The 26652-nt window shown below is 36.3% G+C and overlaps 2 protein-coding genes across 13 annotated transcripts; one reads left to right on the plus strand and one right to left on the minus strand.

Moving 5' to 3' along the window:
- Window positions 1–559: 559 nt before the first annotated feature.
- LOC105058127 (omega-hydroxypalmitate O-feruloyl transferase) lies at window positions 560–4412 on the plus strand. 7 transcript variants are annotated; one of them, XM_010940932.3, is made up of 4 exons: window positions 662–680; window positions 803–926; window positions 1461–1918; window positions 3317–4412. In XM_010940932.3, the coding sequence occupies exons 3-4, from the start codon at window positions 1472–1474 to the stop codon at window positions 4175–4177; spliced, it is 1308 nt and encodes a 435-aa protein (XP_010939234.1). In that variant the 5' UTR covers window positions 662–680; window positions 803–926; window positions 1461–1471; the 3' UTR covers window positions 4178–4412. The 7 variants fall into 7 exon arrangements, with proteins under 7 accessions (XP_010939235.1, XP_010939233.1, XP_010939234.1 ...); XM_010940934.3 differs by having other exon boundaries at window positions 1468–1918; XM_010940933.4 differs by lacking the exon at window positions 803–926 and having other exon boundaries at window positions 560–680; window positions 1468–1918.
- Window positions 4413–6910: 2498 nt separating this feature from the next.
- LOC105058128 (glucose-6-phosphate 1-dehydrogenase, chloroplastic) lies at window positions 6911–17289 on the minus strand. Of its 6 annotated transcripts, none has more exons than XM_073249296.1 (11): window positions 16938–17288; window positions 15219–15391; window positions 14985–15079; window positions 14247–14361; window positions 12718–12923; window positions 12356–12505; window positions 12156–12276; window positions 11831–12060; window positions 11535–11735; window positions 10108–10393; window positions 6911–7643 (listed from the first exon to the last, which is right to left on the minus strand). In XM_073249296.1, the coding sequence occupies exons 1-10, from the start codon at window positions 17134–17136 to the stop codon at window positions 10141–10143; spliced, it is 1743 nt and encodes a 580-aa protein (XP_073105397.1). In that variant the 5' UTR covers window positions 17137–17288; the 3' UTR covers window positions 6911–7643; window positions 10108–10140. The 6 variants fall into 6 exon arrangements, with proteins under 6 accessions (XP_073105397.1, XP_073105396.1, XP_010939239.1 ...); XM_073249295.1 differs by having other exon boundaries at window positions 6911–7647; XM_010940937.4 differs by lacking the exon at window positions 6911–7643 and adding an exon at window positions 8073–8591.
- Between the last annotated feature and the right edge of the window lie 9363 nt (window positions 17290–26652).

A 26652-nucleotide genomic window follows, 5' to 3' on the forward strand; every position in this document is an offset into this window, starting at 1 on the left:
AGAAATATATAAAACATCATAAATCTCTTCGATACTCTCTGATATGGCATATTAGCTAAAAGATCTTTCCTCTAATATTTTCTAATATAGTATATTAGCTGAAAATCTCTTTAATATTTTCTCATATTTCATGATATTCTCTAATATTTGCTGAAAATATTTCATGATATTTTATGATATTTTCTAATATACTAATCGTATTTCTCACCAATCAAATATGACCAAATTTATTCTTCCTCGGCAATTATTTTTCTAGATTCATGATTTTTAATAATTAATCTCCATAACCGGACACTCTAAATGGTCCAGGAAATCCCACACAAGCTCTCCTAGTCTGTGGCCATCCAAATTAAATAAATAACTAAATAAATAAAAGAGAGATCAAACAACCACATGCTAAGAGATACGTACCAAAGCGGCAAATGTTTTCCATACGAGACGACGTGAAACCACTTGCAACTGATACCTAAACGCATTAACTCATGACCCGGATAGCGTTGTCTCCCTCTACCCTCCCTCTTTACACCCTGTTCATGCTGTGCGACGTTGGATATTATTCCATGCCATTGCTTTAATTTGGAATGCTGACTCCTAACCAACTCCCCGGAAACCACTATATATATAGGCAGCAAAGCCACATTGCAAGCCAAAACCCGGAAGGCTGTGGAAGACTAAAGAGGGTATACGAATTCTAATAATTGAGGGCTTTTCTTGCTTGAAGTATTAGATTATTTTTTCTCATCTGATGATCTTTGCTCGAATTATATGCATGGATAACTCCTGTTTTTGTGTCATATTTCAGCTTTTCCCCGTGGATCCTTACCATCAATGATAGATTATGGCATCAAATTAAACTTGTTCATGATTATATTTCCCGCAAGCTCCATGTTACATTCTTGTTGTCGTTTCCAAGTGTTTTTCTCGTGGTGGGGGAAAAATAAGACTTTCTCTTAACAATCTATAATGATGGTCTCAACTAATGCATATATAAATTTATAGGACTAGGAATTCTAGTACCGCTCAAATTGCATGCATGACATGTAGGGTTAATTTTATGAGAGTCGAGACCTAGAAGCTTGCAAACCTATCTTATAGTATCAAACTGGCAAAATACAACTATATATATCAACTGCTCCCATGCATGTACGTGTACGTATAATTCTATTAAGGAACTAACCCCAGTTGCAGAAAATTCCTACATATATTCAGAGAACGCAGCATGATGGTTGCTGTGCAATTACATCCCCTAACAGAATCTGTCACGTTTTGATACTTTTGGCTCCATCCTTCAGTTCAAAACTCATATGGCCTCATAAAGCTTTCCATCTAAACCCTTGGAATCCTTAACCCTTGACCTATCCACTTTGCTAATCATTAAATACAAGCACTACATATAAGACTTTTAGTTCCCTTCCTCTAACAAGCATCCTGAAACATTGTTTTTCTTTACATGTTCCAAGTTAACAGATAAATGGCGAAGCAAAATGGCAATAGTGAAGTCACCATCACCATAACAAGATCGGAGCCGGTGTTCGTCTATCCAGCCGAAGAAACCGCCGACGAGTACTACTTCCTATCCAACCTAGACCAGAACATTGCTGTAATTATGAAATCGGTGCACCTCTTCAAGGCGAACGAGACGAGGGGCAGCGAGGATGCCGGCCGAGTGATAAAGGAGGCTCTTGCCAAGATTCTGGTCCATTTCTACCCTCTTGCAGGAAGCCTCACAATCAGCTCGGAGGGTAAGCTGATCGTTAAGTGTGATGGCCATGGAGTGCCGTTTGTGGAGGCAGTGGCTGAATGTGCCATGGAAGTATTAGGAGATATCTCCACTCCGGATTCTGAGAAGCTTGGAAAGCTCGTCTATATTGATCCAAGAGCTAAGAACCTCTTGGAGACGCCTCTCCTAACGGTTCAGGTATGTTGGCTGTAAGAACTTGTACGTTTATGTTTCCCTTTTCTGGGGGCGCAGAAGAGGTTGGTATATATGTGGTACGTACCCAAAAGTTGGCATATAATTAATATCCCAACAAGAAAACGTAGGAAGTTAAATTAAAATCCTGTACTACTTTGTCCAAACAAGAAGGATTCATGAAAAGAAATACCCTCGGCGAACCGGTTTTTTCTTTTGTTTTGATCCATGAGTTTTCTAAACTTCCCTACGAGAGAGAGAGAGAGCTGGCTGTCTGAAAAGTAGTTAAGACACAAAAGACCAATATTACCTTGATAATTGGATCTCATGTATAATAAGGACCATCCACCCTCCAATTAAATCACAATCGTTTACTGGATTTTTTTTTTTTTTTTTTTTTTTTTGAGATAAAGGGAGGCTAAGGCACACAATTTATTAAGAGGCAGGAATAATACAAGAAGCATACGAGAAAGCACAATCATTTATTGGATTCTGGAAAAAAAAATTGTACAACTGAAAGCAAGTCGTTGTTTGCTATTAATAAACATATAAGCATGTGGAAAAGTTGTTACAAGAATAAGATTTTGAACCTCCCAGCAATAATTCCTCTTTCTAAATCATGCAAAAAATTATATGGAAGGTTTTAAATAATGTTGTTATAACCATTCTAACAGTAAGTATAACAATCTCCCACCCAACATAATGATCTATATATACATAATAGAAGGTGATATTAATTAATGGGCTTTATAATATATTATGATCATTATAACGGTCTATAATAACATAAGTACTTACTATTATATTTTCCTTGTCTATTTTCTAAGAAGAATATTAACTTTTTAAAAAAAATAATTATTTTTTTAGAAGTGATTGTATGGTCCAAAAAATAATATTTGTTGTTAAAAAAAAATGAAAGGAAAGATAACACTATTATTTTTCACAACGTTTTCTCTTTTTCTTTTATGATGGACATATAACAACTGTTATAATAGTTATCATTTAAATATTAATAGGTCCAACCTGAATTGTGTTAAGTCCAACAAGCCTCAAAATATACAACGAATGTCCTACCACCTATGTGATGAGAAACTATGGAACCCTACATAGGCTCAACCCATATCTGACTTGATACATGATTTTGGTTGCTTATTATGGGAGGAGCTTAAAAGGGGCTTCAACATGCTTATCTCTTCTCCATTATAAGACTGATAACAGCAAGAGATGCTGGGAAGACCCATTCAAAATAATATACTTATCATTCATCTATTTTTGTGTGAATTCTATTGTTGTCATGCTGATCAAAATAACAGTGTCGCATCCGCTGTCCCATGCTTCTGTGACATAAGGTTCATTTATATTATATCCATTTAGATCCTGATTCTTGTTTCTGGATCATTTCAGGTAACAAGGTTCAAGTGTGGCAGTTTTGTCTTGGGCCTAGCCATGAACCACTGCATGGTTGATGGGCTCTCGTGCATGGATTTCCTCAGCTCATGGGCTGAGGTCGCTCGCGGCCGCCCCCTCTCCACCCCGCCCTTCTTGGACCGGACCATCCTACGGGCTCGACAGCCCCCCAAGCCCGAATTTCCTCACCACGAGTTTGACGACATCGAAGACGTCTCCAATCTCACCGAGCTCTACAACTCCGAACCACTCCAACACCGGTCGTTTATCTTCGATGCCGATAAGCTGGGCCGGCTGAAACAAATGGTCATGGAGGGTGGGCCCATAGAGGGCTACACAAGCTTCGTAGCGCTAACGGGCCTGATCTGGCGGGCCAGAACTAGGGCCTTGAAAATGAGCCGCCACCAAGACACTAAGTTGTTGTTCGCGGTGGATGGCCGAACCCGGTTGGAGCCACACCTCCCGGTTGGGTTTTTTGGGAATGGGATCGTTCTAGCCTGCTGCCTATGTAAGGCCGAGGAGCTCTTGGACCGGCCGCTATCTTTCGCGGTCCAATTAGTCCAGACCGCGATCCACGAGATAAACAATGCGTTCATCCGGTCTGCGATCGATTACTACGAGACAACCCGGGCGAGACCGTCGCTGTCAGCAACGCTGCTGGTGACCACATGGACCCAGTTGAATTTTAACAGCTTGGATTTTGGATGGGGCAACGCGATTCAAACCGGTTCGGTCGATCTGCCACAAAAGGAGGTGGCTTTGTTTCTTCGCCATTGGAAGGAGAGGAAGAGCATCGTGGTGGCGTTGGGATTACCGGGTCATTGCATGGAGGTTTTTGAAGAGCTGATGGATTTCTAGCCTTTCAAGCATGAAAAAGGAGATCGAAAGCATATAATTAAATAAAATTTATTTTGAAGCAAATGTACACTTGGACAAGACAAAAGGAGTGTTCCAAGCAAACAAGAAAAAAAGGAAAAAAAGAAGTGAATTGTACACTTGGCCTTAAAATATAGCGAGAACAAGTAAATTATCTCATGTACTATTTTGTTAACTGCAGGGAGTGCAATATATTAAAGCATAAGTTGATAAGTAAGTTGGTAAGCCACTATGTGCATATATGACTGTTTAGATGATTATAGATTATTGTTTTGATTTTATTGAGTATACGTTTAACGGCACATAAACCTTGGAGATCAAGAAATTGTTATGTTATGGTTAGGATTATGGCTCATCGTTTTGTTTCTTGGAATGCTCTGTGGGGCAATGAAGCCATTATCCATAGAGGCGGAGAAGAAAGTAAAGATGGCCAAGAATTGGCTAGGATTCCCAGGGATCCTTACGGACTAATCTGCCCACCATCACCAGCAACAATTAGAGCCCCGGAGCGATTAATATTATTATTGGAGTCCGAATCCAAATCTGGGCTGGAGCGGTCCGGCCTGCATGACCACCAGCTGCAGCTGGTTATGCTCTAACAATGCTGTTATTATCCTCTAATAATGGACCCTTTGATGATATCATGCACCGCAAATAACGTATCTCTATTATAGAAATCTGCACTCATTAATTCTGATTTGCAGCTGGATGGTACGTCTCTATCAATGTCTATTTCTTCCAGTAAGGAGTGGGATGAGGAAATATTACAGGAAGACTTTGCTCCAAAACTAATAAGTTCCATAAAGGCTCTTCCTATTCCAAAAGTACTTATTGTTGCTGATTTGTTGGTTTGATTGAAATTGGGGTCTGCTAAAGTTAAGCCTGTTGGTTTTTATAATTACTTAATGCCTCGAGTGATCTGATAGTACAATACCTAGTTTTCTTCTGTTCACTTTGGTGTCTTGCTACTATCCCACGGGTTCACATTTTTTTCTGTGGAAGTTGGATTGGAATTGTTTATTGTGTAATTCTCTTTTAATGCATAGGAGTATAGTTGAGGTTCATAAAAATAATTATAATCATTATAGTGTATATAATGATGGTAGTCATGTATTGCTTCATCGTCGTACAGTCAGAGCTGCTTAGCAACTTCTCGCTACGAGGTTTGAACATGTCAATTTCTTTGTTAGTTTGCAGTTATTATATGATGTAGTGGTTGATAGGTGGAGTATCTTTTAATCTATTATTATTTATGCGGCTCAGCTTATTTGGAAAACAAGGAATAAAAGGATCTTCTAATAACCTTTCGATTCCAGTTCAACTTGTTGATCTATCTTTTTAGTTGCCTTCTAAATTCATGAAGACCACGATAGAAGGCCCCTACAACGCATGGCTCTGGTGCGATTCTAGAAGTCCCTTTATCTCTCCTATTCAAGTAACTTAGGTATCTCCTCTCTATAGGGTGTTTAAAATTTAATTTTAATGGTTCCATGAAAGATAAGGCTGATGATGCTGGTTTTATAGTTTAGGATCATATTGGAAGGCTCCTTTTAACTGGTTCATGACAATTTCCCATAGTTTCTGTTCCACAAGCCAAGCTCCAAATAGCTTGAGAAAGGTTCTCCAATGCTATCTCTATATTGCACTGTATGAAAATTATTTTGGAGGATGATTCCTTTACTATTGTTTCTTAGATTTTTGAGGTTTGGCATCATTGAAATTCTTCCCCACTTCTATATGATATATTTCACCTCATTTCCTAACTTGAATTCTTCCATGTCCAACATGTTTTTAGAGAGACAAATCAAATAGTGGATTGGTTTGCTGGTTCAACTTTATTGATTGACCTTTAGATTGGATCGTCCATTCCTGCGCATCTTTCTCTTTTTTTAGCATCTAATGCATCTGGTGCCTGTTTTCTTCATTTTTAATTTCTTTGTTTTGATATATATATATATATATATATATATATATATATATATATATATATATATATAATTTTTAGTATTGTATGAAAAAAAAATTTGTCGTTATTTACGTTATAACGGTCATTATGTTAAAGCTGGAGCGAATGTATTGGAACCAGTCGGAGGAGACCGCACAGGACAAGTTGAGTGACGGGTGGTACGTAAGAAACGGAAACGAGAATGGTAATTTAAGCCGCCAAGAGTGCAAGGGAAAGGAGATGGATGGGTGTGAGAAAAATAATAGCCGGTCGAGGCTCTTCTTTGCTCACGAGGTACGAGCAGCGTCAACTAACCGTCCCTCGTGAAGGTCTCCGGAGTCAGACGTTAACGGGCTCCGGGGAAATGCCCACCCCGAAACGTTATCCGTGGAGGAAGCGGGGGAGGGCTCTCGTAGCTTTGCACGTGTCGCAGAAGCGGACCGCCGGGGAATGCTACGCGTGGCCTGCGGCTCACCGTACGCGCCACCACGACAGACAACTTGGGAACATTCCATTGCTCGAATGGTGGGCAGCGTGTACCCATTTTTTTCCAGAGAGTATTTTGTTGTGCCAAGTGCCTCCAACCCCTTGCAATAGTGTTGGGCTTCTTGGGCCCACATTGGGCGCCCATGATGGCCCAACCCAATCCGGCCTTCTCTCTTTTTCTTCACAAAAAAAAAAAAAAAGGAAGAGGAAGAAGTGGGGAACGGTTTTGGGATGGTTATCAACAAATTACCACTCTTCCCCACGTTTTAAAGGAACGAAAGCTGTTAACCCTAATCCACCTTCATATTATTGTTAGCATACCACGTCCCAGTTTACCAAGCAATGAAAACACATTGTATCCCTCCATTTCTGGAGAAATGCTCGTCTTCAACCATCAATGCTTCTCGTAAACCAACTTGGCAATTTAAGGATGAACATGTAATAACTTGGCAACACCATTAAGACTGCATCTAGAAGAGTTAATCTATCCCCATCGAATAGAAATCTACCTTTGGATGTAGCTAATCTTCTCTTGATTTTCTCCAAGCAGGCCAGCCAATCTCTTCTCTGCAAATTCTTGTAACTGAGAGGCAACCCAAGATAGCGAAAAGGAAAGCTTCCAACGTTACAGTTTAGACTCTCGGCTGCTGTAATATGTTCTCTCTATCATATTAATGCAAACCAGAAAACCCTTGTGCAAGTGGATTCTTAAGCCAACTGCACTTTCAAGTCCAATAAGAATAACCTTCATGGCCAATAAACCTGATCTTTTGCACCTTGAGAAGAAGAGGGTGTCATCAATGAATTGTAAACTCCTAATGTTGCCCACTGGCTCACCAAGCCTCATACGTTTAGTAGACCATTGCTTTGACCTTGCTTCAGGACTTGTATCAACAAATAAGCAGCTAAGATTGAATAATCAAGGTGATAGTTGGTCACCTTGCTGCCTCATTTACAATTTGCTGCAATCAAAGGCGAATAGCAATTGGATCCAATTGATCCAAGCTGTGGGACCCCCTGGCTTCCATGAGAAATCCAATTTTGTATGTTCAAAATTTAGTTTTCAAAGTACTCCTTTGATACTGGTTCTATTGCAGAACACAACAACTTCAAGAATGCTTAAGAAGTTCTCCAAAATGAACTAAACAAACACCATAAGTCCATCTTCAGCCAATGAAGGCAAAAATTTGAGTGATCTTGAACCCAAGACCTTTGGGGCTCAAAAAAATTTTCCCACTAGAATGTTTTCCCGGAAAGTTGATTTTTAAGAATAAGATGTATAAAAAAATATTTTGATATATTTGGTTGATCATAAAAAAGTTATACATTATAGAGTATCTTATATTTAGTTGAGCATCTATTTTTCTGAAAAGCTATGTCAAATATTTATTATATCTTTAATAAAGAAAAGATATTACCACATGCAATTCATGATTTTAAAGACACTTTTGGGAAAAAATGATGTCAAGGTTCTTTCTATGGAAAAGGCGAAAACCCATGTCCCGCATGGTATTTTTCTTTCCCATAAAATATGGAAACTTTATTTCTATGAGAATGTCATTTTTCAATCTTGTTCTTTTGAAAACTCCAACAAATAAGAGGAGTTCATTCATTTTTCCATTGATCACACTCTCCCCCCTCCTTTTCTCATCAACCAAACAAATCCTTGCTACAATCCTATTTAGCAAACAGATCAATGAAAGTCCCTAGGTGACAATTGACCATTCTTCTTTGGGATTGAAGTTGTATAAGTGCAGTTCGATCACCGACATCTAGAGAATCCTTGTGGAATTCATCAAATAGAGTATGAAGATCCAATTTTAACTATTCCCGGAACCTCTAAAGAAAGTAATGTTAAAACTGTCCAGGCTTGCCAATTTGAAACTTCTTGGTCCAAAGATTGCCTCTTTAATTTCTTCAAGACTGAAAGGCTTCATGAGACAAGCTAGATCAACCTCCCTGCCTCTATACAACAAGTTCCGATTAAAAAAAATTGGGCTCTTCACAAAGTTATCAAAAAGCTTGGAATGAAGATGATGCAAAAGTGCAACCATATCAGAATGTGAGTAAAGGTCCAGCCCACTATCATAAAGAGAAGCAAGACGGTTGTGTTGCTCTCACCAAATGCCACCTTATAAAGGAAATCTGTGTTTCTGTCCCCTTAGTATATGGGGTTTTAGTCTTTGTTTCAAAAAATGTCACGATCTTACCTAAAAAGACTTAGCTAGAAGGTATTATTTAGTTTTCTTGATCCTTTTACCAAGATGTACTCAGTGTCTATCAGACTAAGGATCCAAATTCATTAAAGTGTAATCATAAGTACTACAAATCTAATCACAAACATTATGATCAATCTATGATCAATCCAAACAAACATGTGCTATAATGTTCCGTCGTCTACATGGCCATAAACTAGATCCATTTTGATATCATTTGTCACAACTTAGGATCTTATTCTAAAAAGCTAGCTGGAAGATATTATTTAGATTTTTTGATCCTACATAAATGTCTAAGATCTACTTGGTGTATGGCCGATGCATGACTGAACACATGCCTGTACGGATCTTCACAAAATAACTCTTCCATGAAGCTCAAATCATATAATTCATCCTTCAAAATGCAACTTTTGCTTCAAAATTGGAGCTATTGTTTACTGTTACTACACTTGTTTTCACCTCTCTCTCTCTCCCCCCTCCATGTGTGTAAAATTGCTATTGTATGTTTGTAGTACTTCACTTTCTTCTTGGAAGTTGCAAATGCAAACAGATCAATAAGGCACTGGGCTACTGGAGTGCATCGGCTGAACAAAAGCTCCAACCATGCTAGAGGTCCAGGACATTGAAAATGGATGGACCACAAAGAACATGATCTAGGTATCCAGAAAACAATTTAGGATCATGGATCCCATTTTATGGGTAAGCTGTGGCACCTCATATTTCATTGGATAGATTATGTGACTTCAACAACAAATTCAACTTTTGGAGTGAATGACTGGTCTACAAGCCCAAAAAAAATAAATAAATAAATAGCTTAACAGTTTTCTCTCAAATCTTGTAGTTCATACCAAAAGATGAAATGGTGAAGTTCATATTAATGAAATTCAAGCATAGCATTTTCTAAGCGCATTTAAAGTAGCATAAGCCAAAAATAATCAGTTGATGGCAAAAGAAACAGGAGATGATATAGCATTTCTTGTCCTTTTGTTACAGTCAATTGCTTGATACCATTCAAGAGCACACATTATATAACCACCAAAAAAAGTAGTAGTTAGGAGACATTTTCTTATTCAGATGCCTGTCTCATAACTTTATGATCCTCTGCACACAGTGTGATATACTAGATTACAAGTCCAACAGCCTATTAAGAGGAATAATGCAGGAGCTTAAAAAATATGAAATGAGATACAAACAAATATTTGCAACAAATTAGCTTGTAAAAGAAATGCATGAAAAAACATATATTTTGACATAAAAGCACTCACCTAAGCACAAGCTTGAATAAAAAATTGACACTTCTACGAGCTCTCACTGCTAAGATCTCCCCATCTCACATTGTACTTTGCTGCAAGATAATGTGCCCCAACTGGTCCTCTGCTACCATATGGATAAAGCTCTGGCGCAATCTTTTTGTATTCCAATTCCTTGAGTACTGGTGTGAAGAGAGCCCATGCTGCATCAAGCTCATCGCTTCTGATGAAAAGTCGGCGCTCTCCTTCAATTGCATCTAAGAGCAGCCTCTCATATGCATCTGGTATCTCCCTAGGATACCTACATAACATGTCATGCTAGATAAATCAATCTTAGGGATCCCCTAAAGATAATTGGAGGAATTATCAAGTAGATCCTGGTCAAGTTTTTACTTAAGGGTATTGGCAAGCAAATTGTCCTTGTTTGTAACTCCTAATCAACCTAAATGAAGTAGGGTTATGCTGCTGATCAAAAAGGCTATCCATGACAACAACAATGAATGCAATATGTTTGATATGATGTCATCATATCCTAAAACGTCATAGAAGTTGTATGGCACCATCTCAAAAGGGATGGGGTATCAGGAAGCAACATAGTCCTCATTCACAAAGTAGTCACATGCTACAAATGCATATCTATAGAATATAGTTTCCTCATTCACAGAGTAGTCACATGCTGCAAATGCATGTCTATAGAATATTTCTCTCCTCAAGCAACAAGATGACATCTGTATTTTTACAATTGTAAAAACTTTTTAATATGACTTTAAGCTATCATAGAAATATTTTTCAAAATGGACACTGAAATTACAAACCAAAATAATCAAAGAGGTGTGTTAAGCCAACACATCAGCATAATATGTTGATATTTTGGTACCCAAGGATGAGAACTCTAGCATCTTGTTTAAGCTGAAAACTATATCTCCAGCTATGGAGAGAAAATTGTGATATCTTGCATATGAGCTGATGAACAACAAATAGCGATAATACAATACTGTAAAGCAAAGTGTAACTTGGTATGTTTCATGATTCATCTGATTTTGCCAAACTTACTGTTGCTAGTTTCAATCTACTTAGCTGATTATCTTTTATGGTCCTCAGTTTTGGTCTAAATATTTATTATTATGCAACAGACTACTAGAGGTACTCAATAATGTACAGTCCTGATGAAAACCGTATGATATCCGAAAATTAATCTAACAATAGATAAAAGTTACAGAATATATGTGACAAGATACTTATCAGCACATCCTAATTATGCATACATATATGTAACTTTGCTTATAATATCTCTGTTTCTGTTTTCCTAAACGTCTAACTTATGTTGCAAATGGCTATACTCACTAGCTAAACTAAAATCAAGAAAATAGTTGCCATACAAAGTCATGATTGATGATGAAATTGATACAAGAATTTCCAAAGAATCTACAGTCAGTTCTTACCTTGCTGAATAAAGTAGATTCAGATTACTTCTATCCAATCTCATGCTGAGCCCTGGAATCTTATTATTTATCTTCAGATATATGGCTTCATCAGGTTGTACACGGATCACAAGCTCATTAGTTGCTTTATCTAAATCAGTTCCAAAGTTGCGCTTGTATAGATTCCCAGGAACATGCCTGAACTGGACTCTAATCTCTGCTCTGAGTATTCAACCAAGTTGAATCTTCCACTCAGTGATGATCCAAGTTATTACTTAACCTGAAGAAAATAAAAAATGAAAAAAAAAAATCCTAACCTCCTTGTGTGCAAGGCTTTTCCAGCTTTCATTAAAAAAGGCACATCATCCCATCTTGCATTATCAATAAAGAGAGCTGCAGCAGCAAATGTTGGAGTAAGACTACATTTTGGCACTGTCGGATCATCGGTGTATGCAGGGTAAGATTTTCCACCCTTCGTATGGCCCTTATACTGTCCTACGACAACATCATCAAGTTTCAATGTCCTCATTGACCGTAGAACTTTTACCTGAACAAAAACCAAATAATTGTAGAGGAATTATATTTGCTCAAGATTTTAGAGAAATTATATTGGATGCTGACTAACAGTTAGTTTCTTGGCACCTTTTCATTTCGAATATCTTCAGCATCCAAACTGACAGGAGTCTCCATTGCAAATAAAGCTAATATTTGGAGAAGATGATTCTGCATTATGTCCCGGATGATTCCATAGTTATCAAAGTAACTGCAGATTGAGAAGGGTATGGTCGGTCTTCCTATAAATGAGGTATGTTATCTCAAATTGACAGAAACATATGACAAACCCGCCTCTGCCTTCTGTTCCAAAATCTTCAGAAAATATCAGTTGTACATTCCTAATGTATTTCCGTGACCACAGCGGCTCAAAAACAAGATTGGAGAAACGAAGCACTGAAAGGTTTTCAACAAGCTCTTTTCCTAAATAATGGTCGATCCTACAAGAAATAGTAAAAGCTGGCATATCTGAAACAAAAATCTACAAATACAAAAAATTCATACAATTCCATGACAGTTTACAAGCTAAATCAAAAAAAATAATAGTACCATAACTGGATGTATTCAAAATTGAACTCTTAATGCAATAAGAAATTGAAGGGGAAGCTTGTATTGCACGATATACCAGAATTTTTTGCTCAAAATGATATACCTGAAAATTTGGTCCTCAGTTAGATACTGCTTTAGAAATCTTGTGAGCTCTGCAGAGGACTCAGAGTCACGACCAAATGGCTTTTCAACAATGACTCTGGTCCAACCAGTTGGAGAAGAAGCATGATGGCTAGCACATCTCACCGCATCGACAAATATATTTGGAGGAATTGATAGATAAAATAACCTATTCGGCAATTTCCCTGCCTGAAAGTTTTGCATCAGAATTAAGAGGCGCATATTGCTGCAATGGTGCGGAGGTACTCAAGAAAGCAGGACCGGCATAAAATTCATATATTATAAAAAGAAGGTTGACAAAAAGGTAAATGAGAATTTCATCAAGACCAAGTTATGGGCCAACCATGTCAAAGCTACCCTAGGTAAAGTTAAATGCAAGAGATGAAGAGGGGAAAAAGTGTCTGTGAACTGCAATAAATGCATGAAGTATATTATCACACCATCTTAAATTCAATATACACAGGATAAAGGTATTGCATAAAGACCTAAGGACATGTCACAATCTCACGTGCTAAAGGCCTGCAAAATTTGTCATTTCATCATTCCATGGACCAAAGTAGTGAACTGAAAGTGCTTAGCTAAAGCAACCAAACCATCAAATGGAAACATCTTTTCTGAGCAGTTTTACTATTTGCATACATGTTCTCAGTATATGATACGCCTGCGTGAATCATTAGATTTTGAGATGTGTTCTCCTTAGCAAAAGACAGGTCAAATAGAAAAAGGCAAGATATCTGTTTTAGATGCATTTCTATCATAAAAGGGAGCTCGGCTATCTCCGTCTTTGAAGGATGATGGTTGCATTGCCTTTCTTAACCTTGATGGATGAACAATTTACCAAAGTTTGGAAATCACAAGTTGATCAATTATGGATATTACAAGGTAAAAAGCTGCCAGTTTAAGTGAAGTAGATTATAAGCTGTTATGTTGATACATTCAACCATATGGGAAGATATGGATAGCATGACTCCAAATTAAAATGATCCATCACCAGGACAAAGATACGATCTAGTGTCACCATGGTTAGGGTTGAATTAGTTTTGTCTTTTTAAGACAAACTAAATATCATGTTCAGTTTTACGGCTTTTGGGCTATGAAAATGCACGTGCCGGGAAACTTTTGCGATATATACCACCGTTAAGTTTCAACTCCATAGATCAGCATTTTTCCCCTTTTGTTTTGTAATTTAGAGGATATTGCCCAGGCTAACTGTTGCTTCCAGCCGATCGCCACAACACCCACTACCTCTTCCCTTTAACTTTGAAGTCATCTTATTCCATCAACATGAGATTGGTATTATTGGTGAAGGTATTATCCTTTAATCTTTTACATCATTTGTGATTAGTTCCCAGTCAGACATCATCCGTCTAGGACACACACTGATATACTGTGTAATGCAAGGCTAAAAATTAAACGTGATTTTCATATTGGATAAACAGGTATCAATAAAACACAACAGCCATCTCCACAGAGCTTATTATTAAATTCAGAATTCTCGGGAAACAAAAGTACCTCCTTTTCTCTAAGCTTTTGGTCTAATTCTACAAAATTTTCCTCTGAGCCATATTGTCCTGATTGGTAGAAGCATCTCTGCAAAAACTGTTCCATCTTGTCATTGCAGTTTTCCCTGTAAAATGATCAGTACATACGTTACTTCGTATCTATTCTACTCTAATCCAAACATTTCCAGAGCAGAGCATCAGTGAAGTTCCGTGCTCCATATTTCTCAGAGCACATGCCACACTCTAGTAAGTAGGTAATGAATAGGTTCAGCCGTGTGGTTTAGAATTCAGATAGTTGGCAAAGGTTCTAGCGACCTTGTGTGCCGGATTCCAGTTTGCCAAACAGTACAGTTTCTTATCTAGGGATCCAAGTTAAAGAGAATTAAAAAATAAGGGCTGTTTCCCATTCTATTTCTTTCCCTCTTCTCTCAAGCCACTGGGTGTTTCCCAACTGGCTCTTTCTTGTACCAGTTGCATTTTTCAATGAAGTGACTGGTGGGAGATATCTACCATTTGCTCATTTTTTTGTCAAAAAGCAACATTCATTACATAGGCAAAGATGTGTAGAAATAATGAAAGAACAAAAGATAAAATGGGAAAGAAAAGATAAATTTTACTTCATGTAACAACATTAAACATATAAAGGAAGCTATAATGCCAATGAAAAATCAATTTAGTTTGGTCTAAAAACTTCAAGGAATTAAAAATTCATGTATAGGAAGTAAATTATTGGTTTCAAAAGGTGTACCTCTTATCAATTCTGCAGGTCAGAGTTTTGCTAATCATGTTTCTGAGCTCTTCATCAGTTAATTTGCTTCGAGCATAACCAAAAACTGTAAAATGCTGCATAAAAAGGAAAAAAAAGGGCAAACAGCAATACAATCAAAGCCAAAATGAAGTCAGAAATTATTATCAATTGGAGTCAAGTCTCAGTATGGTGACTTCAGAAATAAAACAAAACAATTCAGCACAAAAGAATGACCTTGGGAAGACAATCTTCATAAAAGAGAGCAAAAAGTGCTGGGAAGATTTTTTTCTTGGCGAGGTCTCCAGAAGCTCCGACAACGGTAATACTGACCGTACTCCCATTTTGTTTGGAGCCATCTTTAGATCGTTTCTCAACTGATTCTTCTGCTGATAAATTTTCAGCCAGACCTGATCCAGGTATCATTTTTCAGATTACCACCAAATAAACAGGACATAAAGATATTTTTGAAATGCATTAACATTATGATTTATGTATTAACAAGAAAAAGGCACAAAAAAGAAAAAGAAAAAATGTCAGGGAAAAACATTTGGACCTGAACAACTCAAGAAATGAATATGAACAGGAAGCCTTCAAGCAATTTTAGGTTTGGGCTCATTAGTCATACTCTGCAATTAGTTACTACAGAAGATCCACTCTTCTGAAATTAAAATTTTCATAAAATCACTTTCTAGAACTTCCACACTACTCTTCTCTGGCCTCATCCTAGTCTTTCCTGAACATTTAACTTGTGTTCAAGACCACCTCCTCATTCAGACCATCTCCAACCTATGTAACAAGTCTGACTGAAAGAAGTTCCCTCACCTTTTTTCCCCTTTCCTGAGTAAATTCAATCACCTTATTTTGATATCCTCTATAAGGGCCATGCCTAATCTTCTTCAAGTACAGTTACTGGATGTCTATATATCTAGCTTTACTACACTCGCACTCGAGCATCCTCATATTTCTGTTTTCATGCACATGAAACCTTATTACTGTCATAAAATTGACATATGTGCCAGAACTGGCTTATAACTATGTTATAGAATTTTCTTGTATTAATAGCATTTGCAACTGCAGAACACTCTAAAGGTGCATTTCATCCGCCCTGCTTTGATCCTAGAAGAAACTTTCTCCCTTATATTTCATCCTTCTGCAAAATGTCTTGCCTAACATTTCAAAGTACATCATTAACTCGTCCAATGTTTCCAATGTACATCCATCCACTTAAAGTGTTTTATTCTGCCTCAGTTTTTACATGCATGCCGTTATGTTGCCTTTCATTTGCTCCCCAACCTTTCAACCTCTCATTATTTTCATCAATCAACACGATATCATCTCCCAAGGCACATCCTTCTAAAAATTAGCAGTTATAGCATCTAAATGGAGTGCTTAAGGAAATGATCTTATTCTGTCCATCAATCGCATGTACATCTATCATTACTCATTAATGCATAATTTTCATCAAAATCACTCACCCATCCGATGTGTTGTCTCAACGAAAAACCTGTCCCACCACTCCCCCATTTTCATCTAAACATTTGAAGCTTCCAACTGGTAAAAATCACGTGCAAATTTTTCAATTCCTGTTGAATTTTTTCACCAATTACCTGATCAAGCATTCCACAACAGTCACAGACCAGCATTCTCATGGTCTTGTTCCATAATCTTTTGTATTGTTTCATGATGTCTCGGTAACCTAATTACATGACAAAATGCACATCTTTTACTTCTTTATGCTTATAATCTTGCAATTGTGTACTTCTCGATACTATTTAATTGGCATCTTACAAGTCCTTAAATCTCATTAAACACAACTCACCTCTCAATAATGCAAAGAAAAGCATCAAAACAAAGTGGAGGATCCGAACAAACATAACAAAGAAGCACACCTTTACAAGAGCAATGTTTTAAGAACAAATAGATGCGATAGTTTTAAAGGTGAAGGAGGCTCACCATCCTGCAAGGAAGCAGCATTCAGAGGGTGGCCATTCGAGTTTTTTATCTGAAACCCCCTCGTTGGTTGCCTGCCTGAGGGAAGGTGTGGGGCTGAGGTGAGCCACCGCCACCTCCTCCTCCTCGAGAGGCTCCTCTCATGCTGCAAAGAAGAGGTTGGGAAGGCCACCGAGTCACAGGAGTGGAAGCATATGACCATGGATGAAGAGAGCAGGTGGGTTGGGAGATGGTGATGAAATCCAAGTCGGAGGAGCTTGAAATGGCCTTTCAGCTGGTCTCAGAGGAGGGAGAGGCTTATCGTTGAGATCTTTTGGATAGCGCTGCTTCGCTATTTTCTCTCTCATTGACGCTTACGCCTTTCTGATACCCATTCATTCGTGTGAGGCTCGTAGAATTTAGGGAACTTTTCAAAAAAAACCAAAAGAAGAAAAGAGAACAATTGATCATTGTAATATGGGCTAGGCATGTGTTTTGGTTGGGCCTGGTTCCGGGTTGGGAGTGTGGATAAGGTGAGAGAGTGCAAGGTTTTGGCGGTAGCATACTTGGTTATAATGCATCGATTAATATTATGACAAGTTTTAGGGTACGTGAAAGTAATGAATATAGAGGCTGGATTGTGGCAAGGGGTGCCAATTGGTTCCAAGAGACCTGCTTCAGATCCCAGCCTAGTGCCATTGTTGCCCTGAAATTTCGACCGGTGGAATGGATCCGAATGTCATGAAACTAGATCAGACTTAATTGGATATAATTATATTTAACAAAATTCTCAAAAAAAAACTCTATTCTCTTGCATTCAATACTAAAAGCCTTCTAAATAGGAGTGAAAGTGGTATAGATATTATCCGTTTGAATCCATTTTTGTATCCAAATCGATCTAGATATGGATCGAAATTGGAGGATCCGATTAATATCCATATCCGTATCCGTATTTATCAAAGAAAAATAAACATAGATATGGATAAACAACTATCCTATCTGTATCCGAATCTACATATAATCTTATATAATTTTATATAATACCTATTAATTTTAAAAAAAATATACAACCATATAAATATGTTATTAACTTGATTTCTATTTAGTAATATCTTTGATTCTGTAATCACAAGGTTTAATTATCTAAGTTATATCCATAATTATATCCGTAATTATATCTATACTTTCAGTATCCGAATTGTATCTATATCTATTTAAAATAAATATAGATAAAAATTTTTATATTCAAATAATATCCATATCCGTATTTATATTCGTCAAATAAAATAAATATGAATATGGATATGCTAGTATCCAATCTGTATCTGATCCGATTTTAGCCCTACTCCTAAGACTTGCTGGTTGTCATTTCGGGTTAAATTTGAGTATAAATTAAGTTTAGAGCTAAAATCAACTTGGGCAGGGTTTAGGTCACATGAGAACCAGATCCGAGTTGACCATTGTGCAATGCCGATTTTTTTTTAAAAAAAGTTAATTTAGGTGCAATGCTGATTCAGGTCAATTTTTGGGGTGGGAATATAGTTGTTTCTCTTTATATTCTACTGATATCAGCACATATGCAAATGCATATTTTAAAAACAAAAAAAGAATTAACAATATAAATGTTTGGGAACGTAGGTTTGGAAAGAGAAAAAATCGGGCAAAATTAAGTATGCAAAAGTTAACTAAGCAATTAGTCATGATGTTTTTAATAATTACATAGAACACCGCAGGTATTATTTTCTTTGAACAAAGTTTTACTTGAAAAACTTATGGCAACTTCAAAAGAAAAATTCACAGAGTAGAGGCTCAGCTCAATCTCTTGAAATGATATTGAAAAATGGATGGATAAAGTCCCTCAACCACGAATAGAAAAATTGAGGGAGATGAAGAGAGACTACAAGAGGAAACGTACAACAAAGGAGAAGGATGTTCATAACTATCCTTCCAATATATACCCTTATCAGTGGAGGGAACTTGTACATTATTGGTTTTATGAGAGAGGATAGATTGTGTATATTTGTAATAGTTTCTATTTCATGCATTATTAATGTAAATTATATATATAATATCACATTGTTTACTTTATGTGATAGACATATTTTGATATTGGCAGAGCTGGAAGTGTATCTCAGTTGGTTCCTTACTCATCAGGTTTCAAGAGTTATGTGGGGCACATAGACGAATTTGTATATTTATTTGAAACTCTTTGGTATATTACTAATTTCTAACAAGTTTATTTGTTGTATATTGAAACTCTTATGCTTCTCAACAAAATTATGTATCATATATCATATATTATGTATTGTATATTGTGTATCATGCATCATGGATCATGTATTATAATATTTATGAATCATAGTTGGACTTCTATACTTCAAATTGAAACTTTAGTCTTCATATTGAATAATATATCATGTATTATGTGTTATATTTTATGTTTTGTCATCATATTATGAACTATATATCTTGTATCATATATCATATATCATGTAATATATACTATTTTTTGCAGATAGAAAACCAAGAAAGAGAGCCACGGATGACTCTTACCATCCATAATGGCCACTTTGTTTGAGAGGAGTTTAGAGATATGGTTGTATATATTGATAATAGATTTGTGCAATGATTTATAATTTTGTTTTTTCTATCATTAATATGTAACATTTTTCTTAAATATTGGATAGGGCTATATCCCTTATTGCAGATCATGTTGACGAGTCATAAATCATTTATGGAGATCAGTTGCGTTGAAGCCCAAATGTCTATCAAACTATAAGATCGAAGTAAAATGGTCGAGTGAAGGATTATAGAATTGGAGTTACTTTTAGTTGTTTGTAATTATATACCTGGGATGCTAGACAGAGTGGTAGCACTACGAACATTCATAGACTAAAGGTAGAGATGAGGACATAAGGTGGAGCCATCAAATAGAGATATAATATTTGAGGGCTCATCTTGACCAGATTAAATTATTATCGCAAAGATTTATTCTACCTTAGGTCCATAATTATATTTATTTATATATTTTACCTAGGTATCATATATATCATTGAATATGATTAATGATTTATAAGACACTATGATTTTCATATACTTAACTTCCAAAATTTCTATCTTTTTTTATTGATTCCCGATATTTTCAGCAATTGTAGAGATGATGATAATAATAACATCGACCACCGACAACCCTTATAGCTTGACTTTCTTTTGGAGTTTATATCTAATTTATATTTTTGTCTTTCTAGCTCTTTAAGTTGTAATGAACATTCAATCATATTTGACAATATAAATATTTGTCATTTTTATAGATGATACAAGTGTTTACACGAGTTTTGTTCCTTTATTTATGGAATTATGATTTGTATATATGGAGTATGGAGCATGTGATGTGTATGGAGTATGGAATATGAATTATGGAGTTTTCTATATATGTATAGATTTTATTACTTTTTTTTAGATAAAATATATACGGCTTAGTAATGTTTTAAAGTATCATCAAAAATGAAATTAACAATGTTCATAAATATCATTAAAGTAGCTAGCAATGCCTACAAGAGTCCTCAGCTAGCCATGCTTATAAGCCTTGTTATATAGCAATCCTAATAAGCATCATCATCTAATGATGCTTATGAGCATCTTAGAGTCTCGATAGTAGGCTAGTACAAAAATGGACTCCTGGCACTTTTAAAAAGTGTTGTTGTTTAGTGATGCTAACAAGCATTGTTAACTTAATTATGATGTGAATCAAAAGCATCATAAATTTTTTTTTTTCCATGTTTGCATTGCCGACGCTATGTCAATATTTTAGGAAGCATCGGGGAGTAGTTTTGTAACACTTATAAGCATCGTTGTAGAACTTAAAAAGCACCAGAAAAGGCCGTTTTTCCTGCAATGTCATTGTGGTGCTCTTCAAGTTCTTGCAGCAATAATTACTGATAGAGTGGATCGCAGGGAAAGTGATGTGAAGTATTGCTCGATAACCTTGATGAATTATGCCAAAGACCTCCAACTATAGGGAAAGGTGGAAAGAAATACGAACATGGCTGATATATGTACTTCAAGGTTGTCTTTTTACCAAGTATTAGCTTTATCGTTTATGGCAGGCTGATTGTAAGTTTTTTTTTTTTTTTTTTGATTGAAGTTTATTACAAGTTGAAAATTGGAAATAAGAAACAATAGATAGGGAAAACCTAATCCTCTTAATATTAAAGTGATGAGATTATGCATAGAAGGATTAGTGGCAGGATTCCACATTTTAGCTTGTAAATTTTGCTAACACTAATCTTCACTTTGGTGCTTATGTTTTTAGCTTGCTAATGTAATTCACATAAAATATTTGTGCCTGAAATATGTCATATTATTTTCTGTTTTAGTGATGAAAAATTTTGTTGGAGATGTACTTTCCATATATACTGCCAAACATCATGAGCAACGAGCACTAAAACGACATGTTATTGTACTTCGTCGTCTTTCCATGACAGGTAAGTAGGGTTCTCATGGAGACAGTAGTAGTTTGATGAATAGATTACAATTAATGCCTTGAGGTTTGATTAAAAAGAGCAGTCAGGCCTTCGGTTTAATTATCAACAAAGAGGTAGAAAAGGCTAACATGGAGGAAAGTTGTAAATTAAAATGCATTGGGAAACAGGTCGTAGGATACGATGTTATTCACCATAGGGATGATAGATGGAAGGACCTTCATGAAACTGGGTGCATGTTGTATCTTTCCTCCTATCGTGAGCCATTTGATCGTGCTTTGCACAAGTTTCAAAGTGCAACGCCTGTTTCAATATTTCACGCTGCAAAAGATCGATCCTTATTTCATGTAAGAGAAAGTCTTGATGCACTGCATGCGATGCAATAAAAATAATGTAGAGCACACCATCTAATTATCTTAGAGCACATAGTCATTATTTTTCAATGCATATTTAATAGCATATTTAATACCTGCAGTTCTACTTTTTCGTTTAAAATTTTGAATGACAAAAATATCCCTCCTATTTCGAAAAAATTATGACATCCTGTAATCATATAATTATAACATCCTGCGGTCAAATTATGACTTTCTGTATACAAGAAGTCATAATTTTTTTTCAAAAATCATAAAGAGAGAAAAATATTTTCGTGATTGAAAATTTATGAAATTTTTTAATGATAAAAATATCCCTCCCTTATGCATCTTTTGACCAAATTATGAATAGGAAGTCAATATTTGATCGCAAGATGTCATAATATAGCTACAGGATGTCTAATTTTTTCAGAAAAAAAAGAATATTTTCATCATTTAAAATTTCAAACGAAAAAATGAAGCTGCAGGCATTGAATGCACATTAGAAAGCGATGGCTACGCAGCCCAATCAGATGAAGTGGTGTATTTTTTTTACACTATATACAGTGTATAAAGAATTACTCTTCGTGCAAAAGATACAACCCAAATCTAATGACAATTGCCGGGCTTTCACAGATTTCGGCCAAAGGTTTGATTTCACGTACCGATATCCTTGCTCCTTAAAATTTATAGAAGAACGGGGAAAGAAGTTGCCTCGAAGGTTTCCTCTTCCTAGCCTACTCATTTACGACCTACATAAATTGGCATTAGATTTGTTTCTGATCTAACTTGCAGCATATTGTGATTCCTTGCTGTATTATTTTGCCTTTTGTTTCATTAGCCTCTCCAATCAGTAACATTAGCCTCTTGATCCGCTCTGATTCCGCTGATCTAAACTTTGATTAGGAAGCGTTACTATCAAAGGGCCGTTTGATCATGTCACAAAATGGCGACCTGACCATTTGCAGTATATTTCCCATGACGTCTATGTCCATGAATCAACTGTATGTTCCCGCATGTTACAGTCACTAATTATGAAGACCACCATTAATATTTCAACCAAAAGAAAGACCACCATTGATATTTTTTTAACCAAAAAAAGACCATCATTAATATTTTAACCTAAAAAAACCATCATTAATATCAAAATCTCTTTCACTAGGCAATAATTTCCCAAGATACGGATGCTTGGTGCCATCAAGAGCCATCAGAGTTCATCAATCATGGCGGTACCACCGAACGGTCAACAACAATGCATTCATTGTCTTACAATGACCGACCCTATTTATTTATTTATTATTTGGTAAAGTAGGGAGCCATGAGGGCAATAATCAAAGAGTACAACTAACCTCAGAAAGAGGTAAACAACCACATAGGGTATCTTTACAACAACAAAATCAGGTTATCCTAGTGAAACAAATACAGCTAATACACATAATTGAACCCAAGCAAACAAAGTGATAGTAACCTCCTGAAAGACAACATTAAATTCTCTACCCAAGCATTCAAAATATGTGAAAAAAGCCTTGACAGAACCAGCACGCAAATAGTTTATGCCACTGAGCTATCTCTGTGATAGTTCCATGGCACTTGCCAGCCCAAGTGGGGGATCAAAAACTTAACCAACAGCTCCACAGAAATAAGCATTCAGTTATCTGAATTGAAATAAAGCTAAAGGCAGCCATCAGCTGGATATTGAACAAGCGTGCACACTCACTGAGTAGGCAAAGTAAGATAAAAATACAGCTATTCAACTATAAGGCTCCTGTGCCGGTGATCCCTTCCCCTGGTAGTAAATAGCCTCCCACTATCACTTCAGTGCCCTGACCATGCAATAGAATAAACTTCATAGTATGACAAAGTAGCAAGAACATCCAAGATATCTAAGCTCCAAGCAAAACATAGGAAGTTACCACCTCTCACATACTGAGCTCTTGCTAGGTGAAAATTATTTTGATACTTGTAGTTCTGCATCTTAACCACCCTAGTGTCTGTCAAATAGGATTGCCATACTAAAATAGGCACCCAATTAGACATAACAATATTCCATAAGTTCTATAGCAAAAAAAATAATATGCGCACTGAACATCATTAGCCACCTCTCTGAAAAGCAACCTCTCTGCTACCAGCCACTAGTAACCCTGCAAAGAAAGAGTCAAAAATAGACCCTTGCCCCCAGTTCACGTCCCCCATCAGAGCACAATTGGCCACATACTCAGCAGCTTTATTTGCTTCTCTAAGAGTATACGACACTTAATAAATTCTATTAATTTATTTCCACTTAATAATGTCCCGTAGGATAGGCCATTGTCTCTGATCATATCTTTTAGACTTAGAAATCCAGTTAATTACTATAACAGAATTGCCTTCCAACCACACCTGAGATGCCTCCAACTCTTTCAAAGCCACACAAAATCCCAACTAGACCGTCTGCAATTCTGCAAAAGGAACAAAACAGGGTAACAAAGGCTTGCCACCAGCTCTCGACGTCCGTCCAAGGTGATTCCTCGTCACAAAACCTGCAGTAGCTTTATCCAAAGACAATGAAGCATCAATTCACCTTTATAACTCCTAGGGGAAGGGGCAGCCATGACTCAATAATGGAAGAACTGGAAGGTTGTCGCTTGACACTGCCCTAGTATCTGGATAGAAGTAATAAAGGTGGTTGACTTGTAAGTTCAAGAAAGAATGAAGAACAAAAGCCTTTCTTGCTAGTTGTCTTGGCACTAATTGCGCTTGTTGAAACAGCCTATCATTGCGAGCATTCTAGAGATTTTTTTTAAATATTTTTTTTTTAAATTTATTTTCAAATGTACCTCTGAACCCAACTTATTTTCGAAACTACCTCAATTACGGTGACTAGGCAGTGATGCGGCAAAATCGCATGTTGGATATAAGATTTTGGACTTCAAATCGCATATTCATGGCATGTTCAACATATGATTTCAAGCTAAGATGGCATTCCATAGCCAAAATAAATTAAAAAATAAAATCGTATGTTGGAGATGCGATTTCATCCTGAAATCGCATCTTTAACATGTAATTTTCTATCCAATTTTTTTTTGCCCTTCTCCCATGCATTGCACGGCCAGCTTTCATTTTTTTTCACTCCGCTCTACAAAGGGGTGCGGGTGGTTGCCAGTGCTCACACGGAACCATGGGGGCTCGGGTTCACCAAGGTCGAGAGAGGGAAGGGGAGGGGACGGCGACGGGGTGGGCCCACGAAGGGTGCAGGGGGCAGTCGCATGGGGTGCGGGAGACACTTAGGGTCGTAGAGGGAAGGGGAGGGGGTGGTGGTGCTGAAGCCGGGAGAGGGAAAGAGATTTGGTGATCGCATGGAGCCGGGTGCAGCACGAATGGCAATGGGGTGAGGCTGCGGCAGGTGCAGCGCGGACAATTGGGACCTGGGTCTCACGAGGCGGCCGTAGATCATCGAGGGCAGCGGGCGGTGGGGTGGGGTGGGGTGGCGTGGCGGTGGGAGGAAGGGAAGAGAAGATGGAAAAAAAGAAAAAAAAAATATTTGGGGAGGAGGAAAAAAATAAAGAAAATAAATATTATTATTTTATTATTAATAATAATTTAAAGCCAAAAGAGAAGAAGTAAAAAATATTAATTTTAAAATAATAATAATAATATTATTTTAGTAATAATAATAAAATATTATTATTTTATTAATAATAAAATATTATTATTTTTTGAATATTAATAAAATATTATTTTTTTTGAATATTAATAAAATATTATTATTTTATTAACAATAATAATGATATTTCATCCCACTGCCATGGCTGCCTTTCTCTTCCCTGTGGGGGGGCTCAGGCCACGACCGTCCGCACCGTACCCTTTTACATATTTAAATATTTTTATTTTTTTAGAGGAAGGCGGAGGACACTCCAAGAAGAATATAAAAGGAACAAGTAAAAAAAAAAGAGATGATAATGATATTATTTTTTATTATTAATCATAATAATAATAATAATTTTATTATTTTTATTAAAATAATATTTTATTATCAATCAAATAATAATATTTTAAAAATAATATTCTTTTATTAATAAAATAGTAATATTTTATTATCCTTACTAAAATAATATTTTATTATTCATCAAATAATAATATTTAATTATTAATCAAAAAATAAAAATATTTTATTATTGATAAAATAATAATAATTTATTATTATTTAAGTTATTATTATTAATAAAATAATAATATTTTTTTCCTCCCTTTGCCTCTTCCGACCCCGATGAACCCATGCCCTTGCATCCTCTACCCACGCCCCCTCCATCATCCATCCTCCGTCCGTGCTTATACCAACTGTTAGTGCTCCCTCGCTCGCTCGGTTCTGCCACCCACCCCCTTGCTCGCCCATAGTGCACTCGCCACCATCCTTCCTCGATCGAGGGAGATTAAAAAGCCCGCAGATCCTCCACTTACATGTTATCTTTTTTGTATAATATTTTATTTTTTAAAAATTATTTTTTATTATTATTTTCATCTCTTCTCCCTCCTTTATTTTTATTTTTTAAAATATTATTTTTTTCTAATTTTTTAAAAAATATTACTTTATTATCATTTAAAAATAATATTTTTATTATTATTTGAAAATAATATTTTTTAAAATAATATTTTTTTATTAATTTTTTGAAATAAATTTTTTAAAAATAATATATTATTATACAAATAGTATTTTTATTATTATTTTAAAATTAATATTTTTCTTTCTTCTCTTGTAGCTTCAAATTATTATTAATAATAAAATAATAATATTTTTTTCTCCCCCCTCTCGAAATATTTTTTTTCTTTTTTTTTTTGCTTTCCTTCCCATCCTCCCACCGCCCACCCCCCCACCACCCATCCTCGATGATCCATGGCCACCTCATGAGGCCCAAGTCGTGGCCGTCTGCA

The sequence above is a fragment of the Elaeis guineensis genome, chromosome 15 (assembly GCF_000442705.2).
Source record: "Elaeis guineensis isolate ETL-2024a chromosome 15, EG11, whole genome shotgun sequence".
Taxonomy (NCBI): Eukaryota; Viridiplantae; Streptophyta; class Magnoliopsida; order Arecales; family Arecaceae; genus Elaeis; species Elaeis guineensis.

Coding starts and splice junctions, on each gene's coding strand:
- LOC105058127 (XM_010940933.4), top strand. CDS start 1,472: ATGGCGAAGCAAAATGGCAATAGTGAAGTCACCATCACCATAACAAGA. Junction 1,919..3,316: donor CGCCTCTCCTAACGGTTCAG/GTATGTTGGCTG, acceptor GGATCATTTCAG/GTAACAAGGTTCAAGTGTGG.
- LOC105058128 (XM_073249296.1), bottom strand. CDS start 17,136: ATGGTCATATGCTTCCACTCCTGTGACTCGGTGGCCTTCCCAACCTCT. Junction 12,924..14,246: donor AAAAGCTTAGAGAAAAGGAG/GTACTTTTGTTT, acceptor CAAAACTTTCAG/GCAGGGAAATTGCCGAATAG. Junction 10,394..11,534: donor AATCTACTTTATTCAGCAAG/GTAAGAACTGAC, acceptor CATGTTATGTAG/GTATCCTAGGGAGATACCAG.